At 38.4% G+C, this 20,559-nt stretch overlaps 1 protein-coding gene across 18 annotated transcripts in view; it reads right to left on the bottom strand.

Moving 5' to 3' along the window:
• Positions 1 to 20,559, bottom strand: part of RBM25 (RNA binding motif protein 25) — a 37,376-nt gene that overhangs the window by 4,627 nt on the left and 12,190 nt on the right. For 11 of the 18 annotated variants that reach the window (XM_020810193.3, XM_078390906.1, XM_078390902.1 and 8 more), the window contains 9 exons: positions 18,764 to 18,924; positions 14,170 to 14,352; positions 12,003 to 12,056; positions 11,667 to 11,750; positions 7,832 to 8,112; positions 5,726 to 5,936; positions 5,131 to 5,220; positions 1,888 to 1,961; positions 232 to 382 (listed from right to left, as the gene is read on the bottom strand). In XM_020810193.3, the coding sequence (XP_020665852.1) occupies positions 232 to 382; positions 1,888 to 1,961; positions 5,131 to 5,220; positions 5,726 to 5,936; positions 7,832 to 8,112; positions 11,667 to 11,750; positions 12,003 to 12,056; positions 14,170 to 14,352; positions 18,764 to 18,924 (1,289 nt within the window). The remainder of the gene's footprint in view (positions 1 to 231; positions 383 to 1,887; positions 1,962 to 5,130; positions 5,221 to 5,725; positions 5,937 to 7,831; positions 8,113 to 11,666; positions 11,751 to 12,002; positions 12,057 to 14,169; positions 14,353 to 18,763; positions 18,925 to 20,559) is intronic. The other 7 variants (XM_078390961.1, XM_078390949.1, XM_078390947.1 and 4 more) reach the window with 1 other exon arrangement.

Here is a 20,559-nt window from a genome sequence, read left to right as displayed (position 1 = left end):
CTGGCAGGAGGCGGGATAACAAGCCTCTCTGCCAGGTCGAAGAGTGGCTAATCCACCGTGAGCTCCGGAGTGATAGGAAGGGAGCGCGGAGCCCGTAGCAGCAGCGGAATGGTGAGTGGACGTCCTGGCCTCAGGGGGCCAGACTCTCATTATCTTCACCTGTGGGGAGTATTCATATACAAAAATACCATTATCTTTAATAATAAATTTGCCAAAAAACAAATTTCTTACCCTTTGCAACTCTGCATCTGGATCTGGGTGTCCTTCTGCAAGAAGACGTTGCCTAATTTCTTCCAGTTCCTCCTTTTCTCTTTTTCTATCCCGTTCATCTGCTTCTATTTCTTTCTCTCTGTCTCGCAATCGCTTCTGCAAAGCGCTGCCCCTGTATCGAATGATTGACAAACATTCATGAAGAAACAAATGATAAGAACAGCATAACCACTCTACTCAGAATCTGGACTAGTTTCATTCCTCCACTGGAAAGAAAAAATCTGTTTTGAATACAAAAGCATTATCTGCTTTTTGGCAAGACTTAATCCATGGAAAGAACTGAAATTTTTAAAATTAGGAAAACAAAACATTTTGAAATGCTTCTAGCTTTAAATATATAAATACATTTCCTGATTCCCACTGATTAGTAGTTATTTGAGTATGCTCAGTATTTTTCCAATGTATCTGAAGTCTACTGGATGGTATAAGGGGAGGATCTTTTCTACAATGATACTTTCTTGACTTTGAGGGACATTGATAGGCCTGCCTGAGCTCCATATTCTGATGTATTTCAAGAGGCAGGCAAATTCTTTTAATTGTATCAGGGGTTATAGTTTTTAATTTTTTTAACCTGTTCTAGTGAACTGTTGCCTTTATAAAACTGTTTCTAGCAAAAGTTAGGGTATTATTTTGTAGTGTGTAATGTATTAAAAGCTACCCTAAACCTACATTTGAAATACAGGTTTATAAATTGAATTCTAAAAACTATAAATGCAGACATTTTCAAAATGTATCCAAATTAGTAACATTTGAAATAGCAATTTGACATTACACCACTTCAGTTTATCAATTAAATCAGTATGTCAGTACAGTATCAATCAATGCTGATTAATCAGTATGTTTAATATTTCTCAAGTACATGGCAGAAAAGCAGTATCCTGGAAAGCTGGCTGGATCACTCAGTGAGTTGGAGTACCTTGCTGTGGAGTCAGGCAAGGGTCAGGAATTCAATTTCCCACCATACCTTCCAGAAGAACCAGCCTGTGTAGCCTTGGCCAAGGTGTACAGTCCCAGAGCATTGCCACAGAAGGACTGGTGAACAAGTTTTGAGTTCTTTATACTAAGAAAACCTTGGCAAGTGTTGCCATAAGTTGGAAACAACTTGATGGCACATGATGATGATTAACACAAATGTCCTTTTAATCACAGCTGTAAGAAATATAAGGAAGCTAATTAACATGATGGTGTGGTGTGATGGTATGGTGCGAATACTGCGGTGTGGTGCTGGAGGAGACTCTTGAGAGTCCCCTGGACTGCAAAGAGAACAAAACTATCCATTTTGAAAGACATCAACCCTGAGCGCTCACTGGAAGGACAGATCTTGAAGCTGAGGCTTCAATACTTTGGCCATCTCATGAGAAGAGAAGACTCCCTGGAAAAGACCTTGATGTTGGGAAAGAGTGAAGGCAAGAGGAGAAGGGGACGACAGAGGATGAGATAGTTGGACAGTGTCTGCGAAGCTCCCAACATGAATTTGACCCAACTCCAGGACGCAGTGGGAGACAGGAGGGCCTGGCGTGCTCTGGTCCATGGGGTCACGAAGAGTTGGAGACGACTTAATATCTAAATAGCAACAATTAATATGAACTGCTTTACTGCAATGCATGCTAAACATACCTGTAGTATTTTGGATCATCTCTGTCATCATCATAATCTTCTAAAAATTCTTTTAGACGTTTTGCTTCTTTTGCCTATAAAAGTTTAACACATTTTGTATTGCTTTAATAATCTATTTCTAACATAATTCTTGCCATGCACAGGAATAAACAATATGCTTATCTCTGCCAGAAAGTTTCTCAAGTAGCACTTTACATTGTAACGGGTAAATAAATGCTGTATTTTTCCCATCTATACCACCTCTCATTCTGAAAACAATGACCTGATACTTATTAAATGCAAAACCACCTACCTCAAATACCTGAATAATCTATGTGTTGTACGTTTTGGGTCATTTTTATTAATGCTGATATCCCTATGACCATTTGCTACTACATAAACAAGAAAACAGAAGCAACAATAAGTTTTATTTCTAATTTTCTTTGAAATCAAATTCATAAGTATTTTCTTCTTTACAAAGAACAAGGCAAAACTGTGTATATACCCATTACAATTAATGCAGAATTGGCTGAAGGCCCAACTCCCTTTTGGGGCAGATAAGCACACTTTTACAAATTTGTGTGTGGTTGCCAAGTGAAAAATGAAGATATGTGCCCCCAAACAGTGAGAGATGAACCATCTTACAGAGTGACAAGATATAGTAGTTAGCTTTGTACTTGTTTTCCTCTCCTAGGAAGTAGAACATTCACAAGCATTTCAGACTTAGATTACGTCAAATAGCCACAAGGAAAATCAGACCTCCCTACTGACGATCTTGCACACTGATTTTTCTACCTTTACTGCTGGCATATTTGCCATTTACCCTATATTCTCCTGATACCACTGAGTGACCTATTTATGTTATTACTCCGTGGGCCTGTGCTGGCAGGGAAAGTTATACTCTTGATAACTGCCTTTAGTTGTGGCTCGAGAGCAACCTATTTTGACCTAAACAGTTAAATATATGGGCATTTTTAAATCTTAGAATAAAATACTAAACGTTTTATTAAAAAACACATGCTACCAAGTTGAAATGAGACAGAGCTGTCAATGTGCTCAGGACGGCATTCTTCCTATCTAGGTTCTAAGATCTATTAACATTAATTCTTCTCATTTATGGCAGCATTCCATGGACTTCTGAATTATCACATGTGGGTGCATACCAACTGAGCTTTTTGCCTAGGCAACCACTACAGTTTATAAGAGGGGACTGTTCCATACAACCAGGAATACTAAAAAGCTAATGTGTTTACCTGAAGACAGTCTATTAGAGAGGTTATATTAAAACACATATACAGGTGGGCAACTTGAGTAGACTGTTCATCCTGCCTCTAAACCAGCAAAGAACTACTACTGAATGTCAATGGTAACAAAAAAGTTGCATTTTTACTTTAATGAAAGGTGCATGAGGAGCATACTTGCTTTATCTTAAAGCAGCACCATATGTCTAGAAGTATGAATCAGCTTTAAACCAAGGTACACTGCTTCCTATTTTAAAGTGGGAATGCATCAAAAATAGATTTTGCGGGCAATACTATCACATTGCCAATGTGTGGAGGTGAGCTGGCAGAAAGCAATCTCACTCATGTGTTACCCACCTGATTTACACTGAATAATATAAATTACAAATGCTGGCAGTTATTCTGATCCATTAGGAAAAATGGAAGCAGAACAGTAATACAACATCTTAGGCCTTTTTTTTAATCATAGTATGGTAACCAGCCTTGAGTTTTACCCAATTCTTCTGAAAGTTGTCAGATACGCAGTATAATCAGTTCGGAACCTCTTTGCAGATTTGAAAATAAAGAGGTTAGCAGTTTATGACTTCTACAGCTCACTGGAACCTACAGGTCCCTTGTAAGGTGGACAGCAGAGGTATAAAATATGTAAGTTTCTAGTTGCAAAGCTAAACATTTAAATGCAGAATACCAATAAAATAAACAACACATTTTTAACTTTACAAAAAACAACTGTGATGCTATAGAGTTGGCAGGCATTTTTCAATGTAAAATATTTACTTTTCCTTTCCCAGATATGTGGGTTGCTGCTGTACACTTCCTAAACGGCTCTTGCAGGCCTCTATATGCCTGCTTCTAATCAAGCAAAGCTTTAAACCCCATAAAAATCATTTGAAAAAATGTTTAGGTATTTTGGTTGACATTATAGTTTAGACTGGCATACAGCATGCATATTTTCAAGGAGGTAGCCATGTTAGTCCATTTCAGCAAAAAATACAACCAAGAATCCTTTAAACATGCAAGTTTTATTTTGCATATGCTTTTGTGAACTACAGTCCACTTCAAACAGTGTAGTTGCAGTAGCAAACGAAGGCTACATACCATACAGCTTAAGAAATGAGACGCTGTCACAAAAACTTATGCCAAATAAAATTTATTAGTTTAAAAGTGCCACTGGACGTCACTTCCCCTAGAATGGCGATGCACAGCTGAATTTTCGTCTCTTCACCCTGGTATCTAAAAAAGGATGATAAATGTCCTTCTCCCTGCCTGAACTGTGAGTAAATAGTGTTTAAACTTCTTATGAAAACTTCAGGCAAAGATAGAAAGACTTTTTGAAGTGTAATTGCACCGTCTTTTATCTAAAAAAAGTACTTTTGACCGGGAAGATGGTGGCTGTTGGAGAAGCAGAAAATAATGGTCTGTTAAACACGGCTTGGCTTCTTAGGCTATAAATCTTTGCCTTATATATACATACGTGAAGGCAGAGATAAGAAGAAGATTAAGGGCTGGGTGCGTGGACAGCCATATAAACCATCAGATAATAGCCTCAAACGTATTGCCCGTTTAAAAAGGGTGGAAGAGGGTGAAATTACGGAAGAAGCACCGAGCAGCTCTCTTGAAATCAACATGGAAAATGAAAGGAATGCAAGGTCAACTTGGACAGCTTCTCTCTAAAATGGACTTTTTAATAAAAGTGCCACTGGACTTTTCATTATAAGCAAGCAAGACAATTATCTTGTATGGAACTACAGAGACTTCACCATTCAAAGCATCCCCTAAAAGTAGAGACGAGTATGAATCGCTGAACTGGCAGTTCATGCCACACCTCCTCCGACGGGCCTCCACTCCATGGCAACTCACAGGCTACCCTGCCCTGCCTCCTCTGAGAGGGTGCCTGTTGGAGGAGGTGCAACCTGGAAGTGTTGAACATTGTTCAGCCAAAGGATGATGCAGGACGAAGCGCTGGTTCGGCAGTTCGTGCTCATCTCTACATAAAAGTACTGGAAACTAATGAACCTCTTACCATTTCCCTTCGCCTTTCTTCTTCCCTTTCAGCTTCTTTTTCATATTCTCTAGCTTTCTTTCGCTCTCTTATCTCCCAGTTTTTCAGACGCTGGAAGAAAACAGTTTATTTAATTCACTATTCATTAAAGAACAGTTCCATATATAATTTGAAAATGGGAAAAGCACCCACTTTTAATTTAAATCCTGTAATTGTCAGTCTAGAATGCTGTTCCTACAGAAGAAAACTGTAAAATGATCTGAATTCTGTTGCCCAGTATTACTATTATTAGAATATAGATAACACATAAAGAAAATACATATGCATAGATGAATTAGATCACACGTACAGAGTTAGATCTTAACAAGTATAATTAGAATTCCACTCAGAGAAGAAAATCTTTCCTCTGGAAAAGGGGCAGCCCTCCCCCAAAGGCTTCTCCTCAGAAAGCATGAGACATGGGGGGGGGGGGTTTACAATGCAGTGCAGTGCTTTGCCTCTGGAGGAAGAATAAGTAGAAGTTAGATCCCACTCCCAACTTCCTCCCAAAGAGTGTATGTCCCACATTCACAAGGTTTTTTTAATCCAAACCCATAGAAGAGACTTCCCCACTTACCTCTTGATAAGCTGCTTCCTTTTCACGTAGCTTCCTTTCAAGTTTGCGTCGCTCATATGCATCTTCTTCATCTTCTTCTCTGTCCCTTTTTTTGTCCTTTTCTCGTTCCCGTTCCCGTTCTCGTTCCCTTTCCCGCTCCCTTTCTCTCTCTCGCTCCCGTTCCCTCTCTCGCTCCCGTTCCCGTTCTCTTTCTCTGTCTCTGCTTTTCTCCCTGTACACAACAGAATGGTGATTAACAAGTGGTTAACACCTGCAACATCAGCCTTTAACACTCAGGATAATAAAATTTAGGTCTGATAGTTAAAGTAACATTTGATTTGAGATTTTAAGAAACTGATTCAGAGCACACTGTAAACAAGCAAACTTCAAATACTTGTTACATGTTTCAAGTATCAGATGATTACTGGCCAGTCTATAATATCCCATTCTTGGGCAAGGTGCTGGAGCAGGTTCCTGGATAATATGGATTATCCAGATCCATTTCAATCTGGCTTTAGGGTTGGTTATGGGACGGAGACTGCTTTGGTCGCCTTGGTGGATGACCTACGCTGGGAAGTGGACAGGGTGTGTGTCCCTGTTGGTTCTGCTGGACCTCTAAGCAGCTTTCAGTACCATCGACCATGGTATCCTTCTAGGCCATATCCCTTGGATGGTACCTGGAGGCACTATTTTACAGTGGCTTTGGTTCTTCCTGGAGGGGAGAACTCAGCAGGTGGTCCTGGGGGACTCCTTTTTGACACTCTGGCCATTGTGGTGTCCCTCAGGGATCTTTGTTGTCCCCTATGCTGTTTAGCATCTATGTGAAACCACTGGGAGAAGCTGTCCAGAGTTTTGGGATTCGATGTCACCAGTATGCGGATGATACTCAACTCTTCTCTGTCCTTTCCATCTACATCTAAGGAAGCTGTTTCAGTTCTAAATCAGTGTCTGGTGTTAAGTAATGGACTGGATGAAGGTGAATTAACCAAAACTTAATCCAAACAAGACAGAGGTTGCCTGGTCAGTCAAAAAGAAATCAAGATCATGGAATAATGTTGCAGTCTGTGCTGGATGAGGTTATACTCCGTCTGAAAACAAAGGTGCACAACTTGGGGTTGTTCCTGGGTTCATCTGAGTCTGCATACTCAGGTTTTGGCAGTGGCCAGGAGTGCCTTTGAACAGTTACAACCAGTGCACTAGCAGTACTCGTTTCACGTGATCTCTGTAACCGCAGCTGGTTACAGAGATCATGTGAACCCATTGTACAGAATCTACACTGGCTGCCAATCCATTTCCGGGCACAATTCAAAGTGCTGGTTTTAACCTATAATGATTTGGGTCCAAATGATCTAAAAGACTGTGGGTTTCTCTCTGAGCCTGCCTGGGCTTTAAGATAATTGAGTGAGGTCTTTCTCTCAGTCCCACCACCCTCACAAGGTGTGCTTGGTGGGGCCACGGCAGAAGGCATTCTCTGCCACTGCTTCCAGACTCTGAAACTCCCTCCCACAGGAAGCTAGACTGGCCCCATCTTTGTTGTTCTTCCACATGCAAGTAAAAACCTCTCTCTTCAAGGAGGTTTGCCCTTAATAACTGGTGGTCTGAAAGGGATTTTTAAATGGAATGTTGTGTGCTCTCTTGTTTTAAATGTTTTCATATTGATTTTATTACCAATTTTAATACAATACTTATTTAATTCTTTTTTAACATTTGTATACCTACTGGTTTTAGCTTTTAAATATTGTCTTTTTAATTAGCCACCCTGTGTTTTTTTAACACGAAAGATGGGATAAAAATATTTAAAATAAATAAATATATAGTACGTTGACACTGCTCCTGCATAGTCATTTAGGCAAATAACTGTTAACAATGCCATAATGAAACTGTTGACCTTCTGCTACCATGAGCCTCTGTAGTGAGATTTTGGCTTTAACAATTGTCAGTCGAGCTTTAAGAACAGGCTTGAGGGACAATGCATTACTTTGCTCACAAAATCATATTACTTAACACTCAGCAAGATTTCTTGCACACTGGCCTTTTGAAACATGACTCATATTAAATAATTAGTTCCTTAGAAAGGAAACATTAGCAAAGCTATTAAGAAGCATCTATAAGAAGGTATTAATTTACCTAGATCTACTCCGATCCTTATTGCGGTCCGAGCTTCTTTCACGGTCTCTGTCGCGATCTCTTTCTCTGTCGCGATCTCTATCTTTAGTACGGTCTCGATCTCTATCCCGCTCTCTTTCACGCTCCCGTTCCTTCTCCTTCTCTCGTTCACGCTCTCTCTCCCTTTCTCTCTCCCGCTCTCTTCTCTCTCTTTCTCGTTCCCGTTCCCTTTCTCTTTCACGCCGTTCTTTTTCAATTTCTTGTCTCTCTTTCTCCTTTTTGCCTTTTTCCTCCTCCAATTTCTGGAAACCAGGAGGTTTTTCAAAGTTAGTTATTAGTTATACTCAAAAGCCCCGCCCCACCACTATGCACAACATCCAATGCTGGTTGTGAACATGTCAAAATCTCCAATAATTTAACGTTCATTAATAACTTGCTTTCAGCTCATAAGAATGAAAACAAAGTTCTGTAATCATAAGGTCATATTTGATATGTTTAACACAAACCAGCAATCTCCAGGCACTGCTTATCTCATATAAATACATATATACTTATAATTACATTTACATTGCCAGTAACAGTTCACAGAATACCCACCCGCCTAAAAAACAGAAAAGAGCTCAAACAATTTAGATGTATTTTTATTTTCATCCTGCAAAAGTAGGCAGGAGGGAGCTAGAGATGGGGATGAAGTAGTATCCAACTGCACAGATGGCATAGATGATTGGAATAATTTGGAACAGTACATCTTTCCAATCACAGTATTTTGACTATTTTGCATTTACTGTGAATCTATGCAAATATTATGTAAATTCCAGATAATGGGATCCACAAGAAAGAAAAGGTTGGAAATCATGGAGACATTGAAAGGTTATATAATACGTATTTTGAATTTCTGTAAAATGCACTTTTTATTGAAAAATACATGCCTATTATCAGAACTCCCATGAAGAAAATAGAAAAATTAAAATGTCACTAAAATGATAGATAAATCCATCCTTGGAAGCAATCAGTGTGTGTTAACTTACAGATGCTGTGTTAGGACATGGACCGCCAACACTGGATTAACCTTGCCTACAAGCTATATTTCTGGGAGGAAGAGCAAGTACATGGTTCACAAGTAAACCAAAAAATAAAATAAAATAAAAAACATAAGCCAAATATCAGCCTGATGGATGCCAGCATATTATTGGCGTGATTCTTCCATATGCAAGTGTTTGCCTGCAAAACTTCCACACAGGACATAACAAAGCACTTTTCTCACTCTTCCACTCCTTGATGCATGCATGCAATCAGCACCTCAGGTCACAACAGGTAACAGAAGGCCAGTTTATATCTTTCATATCCCTATCCAGCTCACCTTCATCAGGTGGAGAAGGAACATAATCAGCTTGCACTCTTAGAATAAGTGGGAAAAGTGGATGAGGATATGACAAGAATACCAAGCTTTCCGTTTCCGTTTGTACAACCATGTGTCAAGGGGAGGGTAAAGTGCTCTACTATTCCTGATGAAATGAAGCAACACTTCCAGGAAGGATCATATCTCAACATGGTGAGGGACAAGAAAGAAAATTCACCCAAGTTAACACCATGTTTACACTACTGAATAAATTATAAACTGGAACAAAGTGTACATGTATTTCTTTCTTTCAACAAAGAATTGAAGACAACTTTAAAACAATCTTACCTGACAGATAGTCTTCTGGTGGGCACTCATGGACCAGAGAACCAAAACAAAGTCACAGTAATAAAAATAACAAACGAGAGATCAATATATCCAGCCACCATGCTAAATGGTTCCAAAAATGAAATATAGGCAGGATGGTGTTAGATACATTGACTCACGGAAGAATGGTATGAAAAAGCCATTATGTGGGCGGGGGGTGGGGGTGAAAGTGTACAAGAAGTGGGGGAACTGGCAACCTAATTTCTAAGTGAAATGCTCTCATACAGCATAATTTCATCTAATATGGCATATTAGTGTACACTATCCCAAATTTCAAAAGCAGAACTTACCTCAAATTTCATATACATTTATAGAAATGCTTATATGCTTAAGTTGTTGATACTTACAGATTATTTTAGTTGTTCAAATAAAAATGTCTGTGACTAAATTCCTGAGTTTCCCCTACATTGTCTTTTGTAGCACAAGTCATTATCAAAATTTGCCTTGACTTTGGCTCTCAAGAAAAGCTTGATACGAAAGCTTTTAAGAAGCCAAAAAAAAAAAAAATCCTGAGTCATTTCATACATAAATATTAAGCAATAGGCTGCTCCATGTAGTAGGAAATGAAATAGAAAAATGAAATGGGGGAAGGATGAAGTTATGTTTAAAAATTAAAGAAAGAAGACAGAAAAACTATAAAATCTTACCTTAGGTTCTCTTCAGACTCATCTGTGCTGTAAATGGACGCCCCCTGCAATGCTGACACCCTGACAGTCTGATTATTTTTTCAAAAATTCTAACCAAAAAACATGCAAAGGTTCACTGTGCTCACAAGCCAGCCCCTTTTAAACACACCCAAAATATGAATAGGCCCCTTTATATTAAAATTTATTTCATATCTTTTAAAAAGTAAATTCAAAATACTCCAAAATAAGATAAATCAAGGGCAATAAAATACCCAACTGCTTCTGAAAGAGAGAAGCATATTTTTGTGTGTTTTTTTAATCATATGATTTCTCCTTGTGTTTTAATTAACTCATTGGGGCTTGGAAAAAAAAGAGTACATTTCACCACTGGACAGTTTCACACTTTTAGAATAATTATCCTCAGGTTCTCATTCCCAAGTAATAATATTTTGCACTGCCAGCAATGAACATCCATATGTTGCTTTAAACTTAGATATGCAAACAGGCATGACCCTGTGACCAGAGTATGTTACCATTCTGTACCTTCAAACCATTACATCAATACAAGCATCCATTTCAGGGATGAACACTTCGCCGGCACGGAATACTCCAGCCTTCTAGGGCAGTTAATTTCATTCGGAGCTAAACATCAAAATACAATACATGCATAGCTTATACTTCACCACCCTTGCATCGCCCTTCCCAACAGAACACATTAATACATTTTATATTATAGAAACTTTTATATGTGGGAACCCTGAGGTAAGATTTGCCGTGCAAACATACGTCCAAGCCAGTTACCCCTTTGCATATTTTTCTGAGGGGGCATCCATAAATAATAAAGAAAACAGAAGCTCATACTTACATCCTATTCCATGTTATTTCCAAGCTGTGTGTTTCATCTTGCATTAGTCACCATATGATCTCTATCATAATGGTGGGGGTCAATGAATAGATTAGCTTTATGGGAATTTACAGTTCTTCCATGCATCTAAAATTTGGTCAAATCTCATAATCTGCAGCCTAATTTATTTTACCCCCTTCTGCATTCAAGAGCTACTAAATTAAATTCTAAGTTTAAATTAAGCAATAGAGCTCATCAAAATAGTGAATTTGAATTTGAAACAGCTGCCTGAATTTTGTGGGAATCAGTGTGTTTCACACACAGCAACCTGGTCTAATTGGTCTTATAAAAATGGTATTTGCCTCTTTGGATTATTTTAAAGAAAAGGTGAATAAAAGAGTGATTTTTAATATAAGTATACTTCTGTATCAGAGAGAAAACCATGATATATTAGAAAATAAAAAATGATCCAAGTACAAAGTATTAGACCACTTAACTGGAAATTTGTTCTTGTTGCTATTTTAGATATGCACTATGCCTACTGTAAAAATGATTAAGTGGTATGGTTGTGCTCTTGCAAGTTTTCTAATGGGCAAGGAAAGGGAAACTGGGCTTTTTAAAAACCTAATTTAGTGTAAGTTGTAAAAACAAGTTTATTACCATGTGTGTATCTCTGAATTTACTGATCTCTCGGGATATCAGGTCCCTTTTATCTTCTTCCATTTCTATAGCATTTATATCCTCCTGTAAGAAAGAAGGGGGAGGGGGAGAAGAACAGAAGATAAAATATTAAAATCCATCTTTATAGGAACAGGAGAACTAAAAGAAAATCTGAAGGTTAGATGTTTTGAACCAGTCTCGCAAGAGGCCTTCTGCAGTACCAAGCCTCACAATCTGATGTTAAATGAATGAAAAAAAAATCAGATGGACACGAGTCACAAATCTGGTAACTAGCAGTAAACATAGTCATTGTCAAAACCTACAATGTAAACGAACCTTGGTGATGAGTGGATAAGGTATCAGTGGGGCCACTGGAAATCTGCTGAAAATCTGCGGAAAAATCCACGGAGATTTTTTGTTTTTAAAAATAGTTTGCACACTACTCTGAAAAAAAACAATGTTCTGTATGTTTGTAGAATAAGCAATATTATATTGCTGTGACCTTTGGTCTGACTCAACAAAATTACCGAAGAACCTCGCTAATTCTCCTTTTACTGATCTACTTCTCAGCAAAGGTTTAGTGGGTGCCACCTCACCCTGGAATATCTCCATTTATAATTGCAATATATTGGCATACTAAGAAATCTTCCAAGCTAAACTATGCTTGTGGCCAGTGCCTTTTGCGGTATTTTAAACCTAGTTTTGTTTTTACTCGCTAATTCGCAAAATTGAATAATCTCAAAGGGGGGTTCCCAACAGTTACTGCAAATTAGCGAGGTTCCCCACATATGAAATCAAGAGTCAGATTTCATTTGCCATTTCCCCCCACAATCTCAAGTTTCCCACATGATCCTTTATCTTTTCAGACAAACAGAATAGGTAAGGGAACCAGCTGCAATTATAAGCATTGACAAAGTGGACAAACAATGCCTCAAAACCCACTTTTCATGGGCACCCACCCCAATTTCTTTTTCTCCCCAAGCATGCACAGTGCTTATTCAGTCCCACATCCTAAGAAAAAAAAGGTGAAATATCACACTCATGTCCCACCTGCATCCCTAGAAAACAATTTCCACCTCCACAAGGGATAAAAAAGGATGTTTGACAGTTTTTTCCAACAGTTCACACAATTTAAAGTTTATCATGCCCCACAGCTATGCTCCTGATCACTCTAAGCTACTGATAAAGCAAGAAGTTCAATAAACAGTATCTGTAAAATGGCTTGTAAAAAGTAACTTTCTCAGCACCACTGCAAGATTTTGGATTGTACACATAATCACAATCCATACATAACATGGATGAAATTTAGGTAATAATTTGCAGAGCTACAGTTCAAGATTTCTTTCTCAGGGTACTTGGAGACCAAAACGGGGGCAGGTGGACTGCATACTCAATCCCTGAATGAGTAATGATTATTTCCTGTAATGGTATTCAAATATTTCACTGGCAGCTATAGCTAATTATCTTTCTACCTCCTACCAGGAAAGTAGAGAAGAGAAAATAAAGCATTGTACCAAAACAAATTCCACCTTTGAAATCTAGCTGTGATGGGACTGGCAGATGTTACAGCAAACCACTGAAAGTCATGATGTGCCTTCAAAGTAGGTGTTATAGGACCTTATGCTCTCTCTTTTGACAGGAAAGAAATATTTAGCTCAGTGATTAGTAAGGTCATCTACAAAAGGTAGATTATAGGAACTTGTGCCAAATGTGACATTTCAAAAAATGGAAATAAAATGGTCCAACAACCAAATAGCACAATAGGACTCCCATATCCACCAGGGATCGGTTCCAAGCCCCCCTCCATGTTGAAAGCTGTGGATAAAAACAAATGGCATACATTGCATAGTCTCTAGATCCTTCTAGTGGCCAGTTCTGATAACTACATTGTGAAAACACGTGTTTCTGGAATTTTAAAAATATTTGTAATATTTTCAGATTGTGGATGAGTGGAATAGTGGGTACCGATCCCGTGGATACAGGAGTCCTACTGTAACAAACATTTTTATAACAGCATGGCATTCATCCCTTGAGGATAAATACCGTATTTATATGTACAAACATCATTAAAACAAGGACAATCAAGTTCAAGGTGCTAGCAATTAGCTGAACTGTGGCTGTTACATCACTGTAACACCTTACTTAGTGACTTGGGTCTTTTAAAGGATCAGACAATACAGGCAGGACCCCTATATTTGGTGTTTCAAAAATAATGTGTAGTTACTGCAATACAAATATTTTAGAAGGGATAAAAAACTGAATCAAACCTGCAACTCCAAGTAGTCTAGGCACTGCAACCCTTGTGTATACACACCTATAACATCCATAAGGTTTGACATCTAGAACTCACTCAATTTTAGTATGAAACATGAAAACTAAATTCAAGGTTTGTTGATTTATGTTCTCATCAGATGCTTTGATCTAAAGTACTGTCACAAGGTTTGGATCTTATGTAAGGAGAGATGGAAGTAAATCGGTTTGTGTCCAAAATCAAAACACATACGTCCTCCTTCTTTTCCTTTCTCCTCCTCCTGGGATGAGAGTCAGACTCTTGGGAGGGGGCATTGAGCTCGCTGGAATATTCCCGTATTAGCACTTCAATAGCCCCTTTTATTAGCTGGTCTCTTCTCTTTGCTTCTTCATCAAGGGCTTCTTCATCATCAGGTGTAGATTCTGGCCTGGAGTTCTAAGAAACAACACAAATCTTGAAGTCAAGCACATCAGACAAGGTAGAACGATGTCCAAAATGTTTACTTTACATTTACTAGGTAACTGTGTTACATGTAGTGAGGCCTTAGGAAGCATTTAGTGCAATATGTTTATGACAAAGCTTTAATTATATGTTTGCTCTATTATTATAAGAGTAAAGAACAGGAAATAGAGCAAAGAGGTAGTGGACATAGAATAGATGCAATTGTAGAGCAGAAGAGCTCATTTAGGAGTAAAAAAGAATGTTAGAAATTCAAACATGGAAAGCCTATACACACTCCTCCCCTAAAAAGGACAGGGTAGTTACAGAAGCATTTTACTTAATTACTCAAAGTACACAAAGCTACCAAACAATTTAAAAAACACCACCCTAAATCAATATATGAGCCACAGGGTTAGAACAGAAATTTTTGTACAGTATGTATCAGGGATCTACCAGTTCGAAGCACACAACATCAGGTGCCACTTGCTTTCATGGACAGGAAATGCCAAGAACTTTGAGAGGAGTTGCCTGTTGGTACTCTTGCTACGTGGCTAACACATAAATCTCAAGTCTTCCTCTCAATTTTGAAACTGGGAAGGTGCTTGGGATAACTGTGCATCTGCCAGGCAATCCCACTGACCTCTGAAGCTTTGAAATTAGGAGCAAGAATAGCACATAAGTACTACACTGGCCATAGTTCCTATGGTGTGGTCCAATCTGTTATCTCAAGAGGCTATACACTGACAAAATACATCTTGCTTCTAGCCATAATTTACATAACAATACTGTCAAATCGATTCATTGTTTTTCAGTTAATGAGAGCAGAAAAAATGTACACTTTTTAAAATTCACCCATAAATCATGGAAAAATTATATTTAATATAACCAAGCTAAACAGTTCAATGAGGTAGAAAGCATGTGTTTTCCATAAGGCTACCTTATGGATTACAACACATGTTACCAAGCTCATACAAAAATACCTGAACAAAACAAAAAAAAAAAAACAAACAAAAAAAAAAGGAAAAACAAAAATTTCTGCACATGGCTTAAAAATATGTACCAGTACATGTGAATAACGTGCTGTTATATACATCTAATTCACCCATTTGTGAATTTTCACATATTATGCTTACATACAAATGTTGAATTTCAAATTTCAAAGAGCTTTCCATGTAAGATTCTGTAACATGAAACCAACATCTATCTAGTTAGTATGTGTTATTTACAGCTTATCCAACTCTTTAGTACCTTTTAGAGTAAACCCACTGGATTAATGGACTCTGGATAAGTAGATTTAGGTCTCTAGAACATTTTAGTGTACTTTTTCTATCAATTCAAGGTGATTTCCAATTATATCACAACCACCACAAAATCAAATATGGTAAATATTTCCTGGTTCCTCCTTAGTCAGCAAGTTAGATCACTGGTGTTCTTATTTAGAGATGATGATAACTCAAGTTGAGTGTCAGCCTGAAGTCCTGCTACACTCTTAAATATTATAAAATGAATTTTAAAAATAATTTCATGCTATCAGATATTCCTCACTGCAATTCAAAGATATTCCCACTCCTTTAAAAATACTCTGTAGTGGTGAAGGTAGGATAATTGATTACATATTTTTTTCTCAAGTCTTGACTTTAATTGTTGCTACATTTTAAACCATTTATTTAAAAAACAAAAAGGAGTCTCACCTGAGAATCCAGGATAGGTGTCCAGTCAAATGCCAGGTGGAGAAACAGAATGGGGAAAGGGAAAGAGACTTATTTACAGCAGTAACTAAGAAGCAGGGGCAGGAGGAGGAGGGAAAGGATTTCAGCTGGAACAGAAGCTGCCAAATCAAGAAGGAACAGCCTGCAAAGACTAGAAGGTGGTGGCAACTAGGTGATAGTACAAGAATTAAGGAAAGCAGAGGTGCTAGTCATGGATGGGAGTAGACTAAATTCATACATCTGTCTCTTTACTTTCTCCATATTTTAAAAATAAAACTGCATTTTATACTTTGTATCAACATGAAGGGCCTCAAATCCTGGCTAGATTTTTAGAGCACTCCATCTGTGCATAGCATCAAGGAATAACTACACCTCTGTAAATAACAAGGTAAAGGCAAACTGAGTTTTCTTCCCTATTCTTCAATTCATAAGAAATTCTAAAAGATTCTTTCTTTACATTCTTCCTAAGGATGTAAAAAGGGTAAGTCCTGAACTCTGAATAGTTAACATAGCAGTAACTAAACTGAGCCTAATCTGGACCCATTAAAATACATCCTTCAACTAGTCTGTCAAGCAAAGAAATATTCACAAGAGATAAAATATTTATTCAATTCTTGTCAACTGCTGAACAAGTTCTTTCGGCATCATCTGGAAACATCATCTTTGTTAAAATTCAGTCACCAGATTATTTCTGTTCTTCCAGAAGGGTGGATTAATCTTTTTCTTGCTCCAATACTGTCTCATGTACAGATGGGACAAACCTTTAATCAGATTCTTGGAAATGCTAGAATCAAGTCATCTTGTAGACTATGCAAGGTTGCTTACATCAGTGGTTCTTAACCTTTGTTACTCGGATGTTTTTGAACTGCAACTCCCAGAAACCCCAGCCAGCACAGTTGGTGGTGAAGGCTTCTGGGAGTTGCAGTCCAAAACTCCTGAGTAGCCCAAGGTTAAGAACCAGTGGCTTACATTAGTCTGAGGAAAAAAGTATGCTCAGCAGTGTTCCAAGACCATACATTTTTCGCTTGTTCTTTGTACAGCATTTCTTCCCCTTTTGTCTCTAGTCAGTTAGAAAATGTGAAGAGGAATCATCAATGAAAATTCCTATACAACTAAACTTAAGTCTCACACTCCTTTGAAGCTACACCGAATTAAATATTCCCAAATGTCCCCCTTTGGGTTTTCTTACCAAATGTATTTTAAATCTAAACTATTGAAGCTTAAACATTTTTAAATAAACTGACTTATCAATTATTGCATATTAATAGACATATTAATAACTTGGGAACTTATTTCCAAAATTGATACAATGCATCTGTATGAGCTGGCATGATTTCTTGATTGATCTGCTGGTGCATGCATCCTCCTAGGACGATTATCTGCCTTGTGATTTCCCCAGTTATAGTACATCTATTTTATTTATTCAGTTCATATATTTTTTCTGTTTAAAAAATACCCACCAGTTCTTCTACATGCTTTTGTCTCTGATCTTATCTAAAATGTAGAGAAATCATATGGAATACATTGTAATCAATATACGGATGACACTAAACTTTATTTCTCCTTTCCACCTGAATCAGATGTTCAAGTTCTGGACCAATGCCTGTCCATGAACTTGGACAAACTCAGGTGCCATGGATAAAGTATTTAAAGAATCAGCTACCAGGTAGACAAACTGTTGTGGATGCAGCATGATTCCCCAAAGAGAGTAAGTGTATCTTTTTAGAACACTTCTTGATTCTTGTCACCGAAAGCCCAGATGTGTTCAGTACTACAAAGTGCTTATGTCCAGCTCTGGCTGGTTCACTGGCTGCAGCCATTCCCAGATCAAGGTAGCTAGCCTCAGAAATCCATGCTCTAATAACTTTCTACTGGAGTATTACAATGCACTTTAAATGAGGTTATCCCTAAAAACAATCCAGATGTTGCAATTACTGCAGAATGCTGTGCCAGGCCATTACCTTATGTGGCAAGGAAGAGGCATTCCCCCCCTATTTTAAGAACGTTATACTTTTTTATGCTATGGCACTCAGCCCTAAATCAAGGTACTAGTATTGATTTCTAAAACCCTATGCCACTTAAAACATCCAGGTACTTAAAGGAACAGCCCCTCCCCCATACACGCCAATTCATGTGTCAAAATCTTCTAGGGAGGCTCTGGTGATAGTATTGGCAAGCAAAGCCAAAATCATCCTGTACTTTCATTGTTAACAATGTTCTTACTATGAGTTTCATTATGATAGTTTAATGCTTCTTTAAGTATTATAAAAAATTATTATTTGGGTTTAACTTTGTTTCTTTTAAATGCTGTAAGCCGCCTTGGATCCTTTGAGAGAAAGGCAGCATATAAATATTCTGAATAAAGCCAATCAGTTGCTGATCTTCCACTTACATTCCTCTCTAGAGAAACCTGGCAACAAACTCCTGTATAGGATGCAGTGTATTACACATTAGAGAACTGTGAAAGCTATACTGAAAATCCTGACTAGAAGCGAGTGACAAAGGAATAGCATTGTACTTTTGTACTGAAAAGTAGTACGGTTGATGAAAGCAGAACAAAGAACCAAAAAACCAATACCAAAATGAAGTGCATTTAATACTAATTCAATTGTTTATAATTGAATAGTTGTGCTTCCTTGTTTAAGGCAAGGACTTTAAAACTAAGCCTTTAACATAAATATACAGAAAATACTTACCCCATTGGAAGCCCTTTTCTTTGCCTTCCATTCATCCAGCTGAGCCTTTGTCTTGGCATCAACTTTCACAAGTAGTTTCTTTTCTCCAATCTGGAGATCATGCAGTAATCTGAGCGCACGTAACGTAGATTCTGGTTCTTTATATTCACAAAACCCAAAGGCTAGAAATGAAGCATTGATATTTTTTACAACGAAATGTAAAATCATGGGTGAAATTCAATTCTCAGCCATGATTAGAGTAAACCTGCTGAATAAATAGAACATGTTAACACTTATGTGTTGTGGTTTTGTGCCATCTAGTTGGAACCAATTTATAGTGACCCTAATAGAACTTCCAAGGTAAGTGAAATATTTAAGATATGGTTTTCCCAGTGAGTTTCCATGGCTGAGATGAGAGGTATTCAAATCCAGGTTTTCTGAGTCCTAATCTGTCATTCTATCCCCTATACCAGACCAGGTATCCAACATTTAGGTAGCTGCTATTAGTTCAATGAGCCTACTTTAGATGGGACTAACAAATACTTCCAGTCCTATGTATGTACATTATTGTTGTTGTTTAGTCGTTTAGTCGTGTCCGACTCTTCGTGACCCCATGGACCAGAGCACGCCAGGCCCTCCTGTCTTCTACTGCCTCCCGGAGTTGTGTCAGGTTCATGTTGGTTGCTTCGCAGACACTGTCCAGCCATCTCATCCTTGGTCGTCCCCTTCTCCTCTTGCCGTCACACTTTCCCAACATCAAAGTCTTTTCCAAGGAGTCTTCTCTTCTCATGAGATGGCCAAAGTACTGGAGCCTCAGCTTCAGGATCTGTCCTTCCAATGAGCACTCGGGGTTGATTTCCTTTAGAATTGATAGGTTTGTTCTCTTTGCAGTCCAGGGAACTCTCAAGAGTCTCCTCCAGCACCACAATTCAAAGGCATCAATTCTTCGGTGGTCAGCTTTCTTTATGGTCCAGCTCTCACTTCCATACAACACTACAGGAAAAACCATAGCTTTGACTATTCGGACTTTTGTTGGCAAGGTGATGTCTCTGCTTTTTAAGATGCTGTCAAGGTTTGTCATCGCTTTCCTCCCCAGAAGCAGGCGTCTTTTAATTTCGGGGCTGCTGTCTCCATCTGCAGTGATCATGGAGCCCAAGAAAGTAAAATCTGTCACTGCCTCCATATCTTCCCCTTCTATTTCCCAGGAGGTGATGGGACCAGTGGCCATGATCTTAGTTTTTTTGATGTTGAGTTTCAGACCGTTTTTTGCACTCTCATCTTTCACCCTCATTACAAGGTTCTTTAGTTGCTCCTCACTTTCCGCCATCAGAGTGGCATCATCTGCATATCGGAGGTTGTTGATATTTCTTCCGGCAACCTTAATTCCAGCTTGGGATTCCTCCAGTCCAGCCTTCCGCATGATGTACTCTGCATATAAGTTAAATAAGCAGGGGGACAATATACAGCCTTGTCGTACTCATTTCCCAATTTTGAACCAATCCGTTGTTCCATATCCAGTTCTAACTGTTGCTTCCTGTCCCACATATAGGTTTCTCAGGAGATGGATAAGGTGGTCAGGCACGCCCATTTCTTTAAGGACTTGCCATAGTTTGCTGTGGTCCACACAGTCAAAGGCTTTTGCATAATCAATGAAGCAGAAGTAGATGTTTTTCTGGAACTCTCTGGCTTTCTCCATAATCCAGCGCATGTTAGCAATTTGGTCTCGAGTTCCTCTGCCCCTTCGGAATCCTGCTTGTACATCTGGGAGTTCTCGGTCCACATATTGCTGAAGCCTACCTTGTAGGATTTTGAGCATA

The sequence above is a fragment of the Pogona vitticeps genome, chromosome 1, assembly GCF_051106095.1.
Source record: "Pogona vitticeps strain Pit_001003342236 chromosome 1, PviZW2.1, whole genome shotgun sequence".
Lineage (NCBI taxonomy): Eukaryota > Metazoa > Chordata > Lepidosauria > Squamata > Agamidae > Pogona > Pogona vitticeps.
This window is presented reverse-complemented; position numbering and strand designations above follow the sequence as displayed.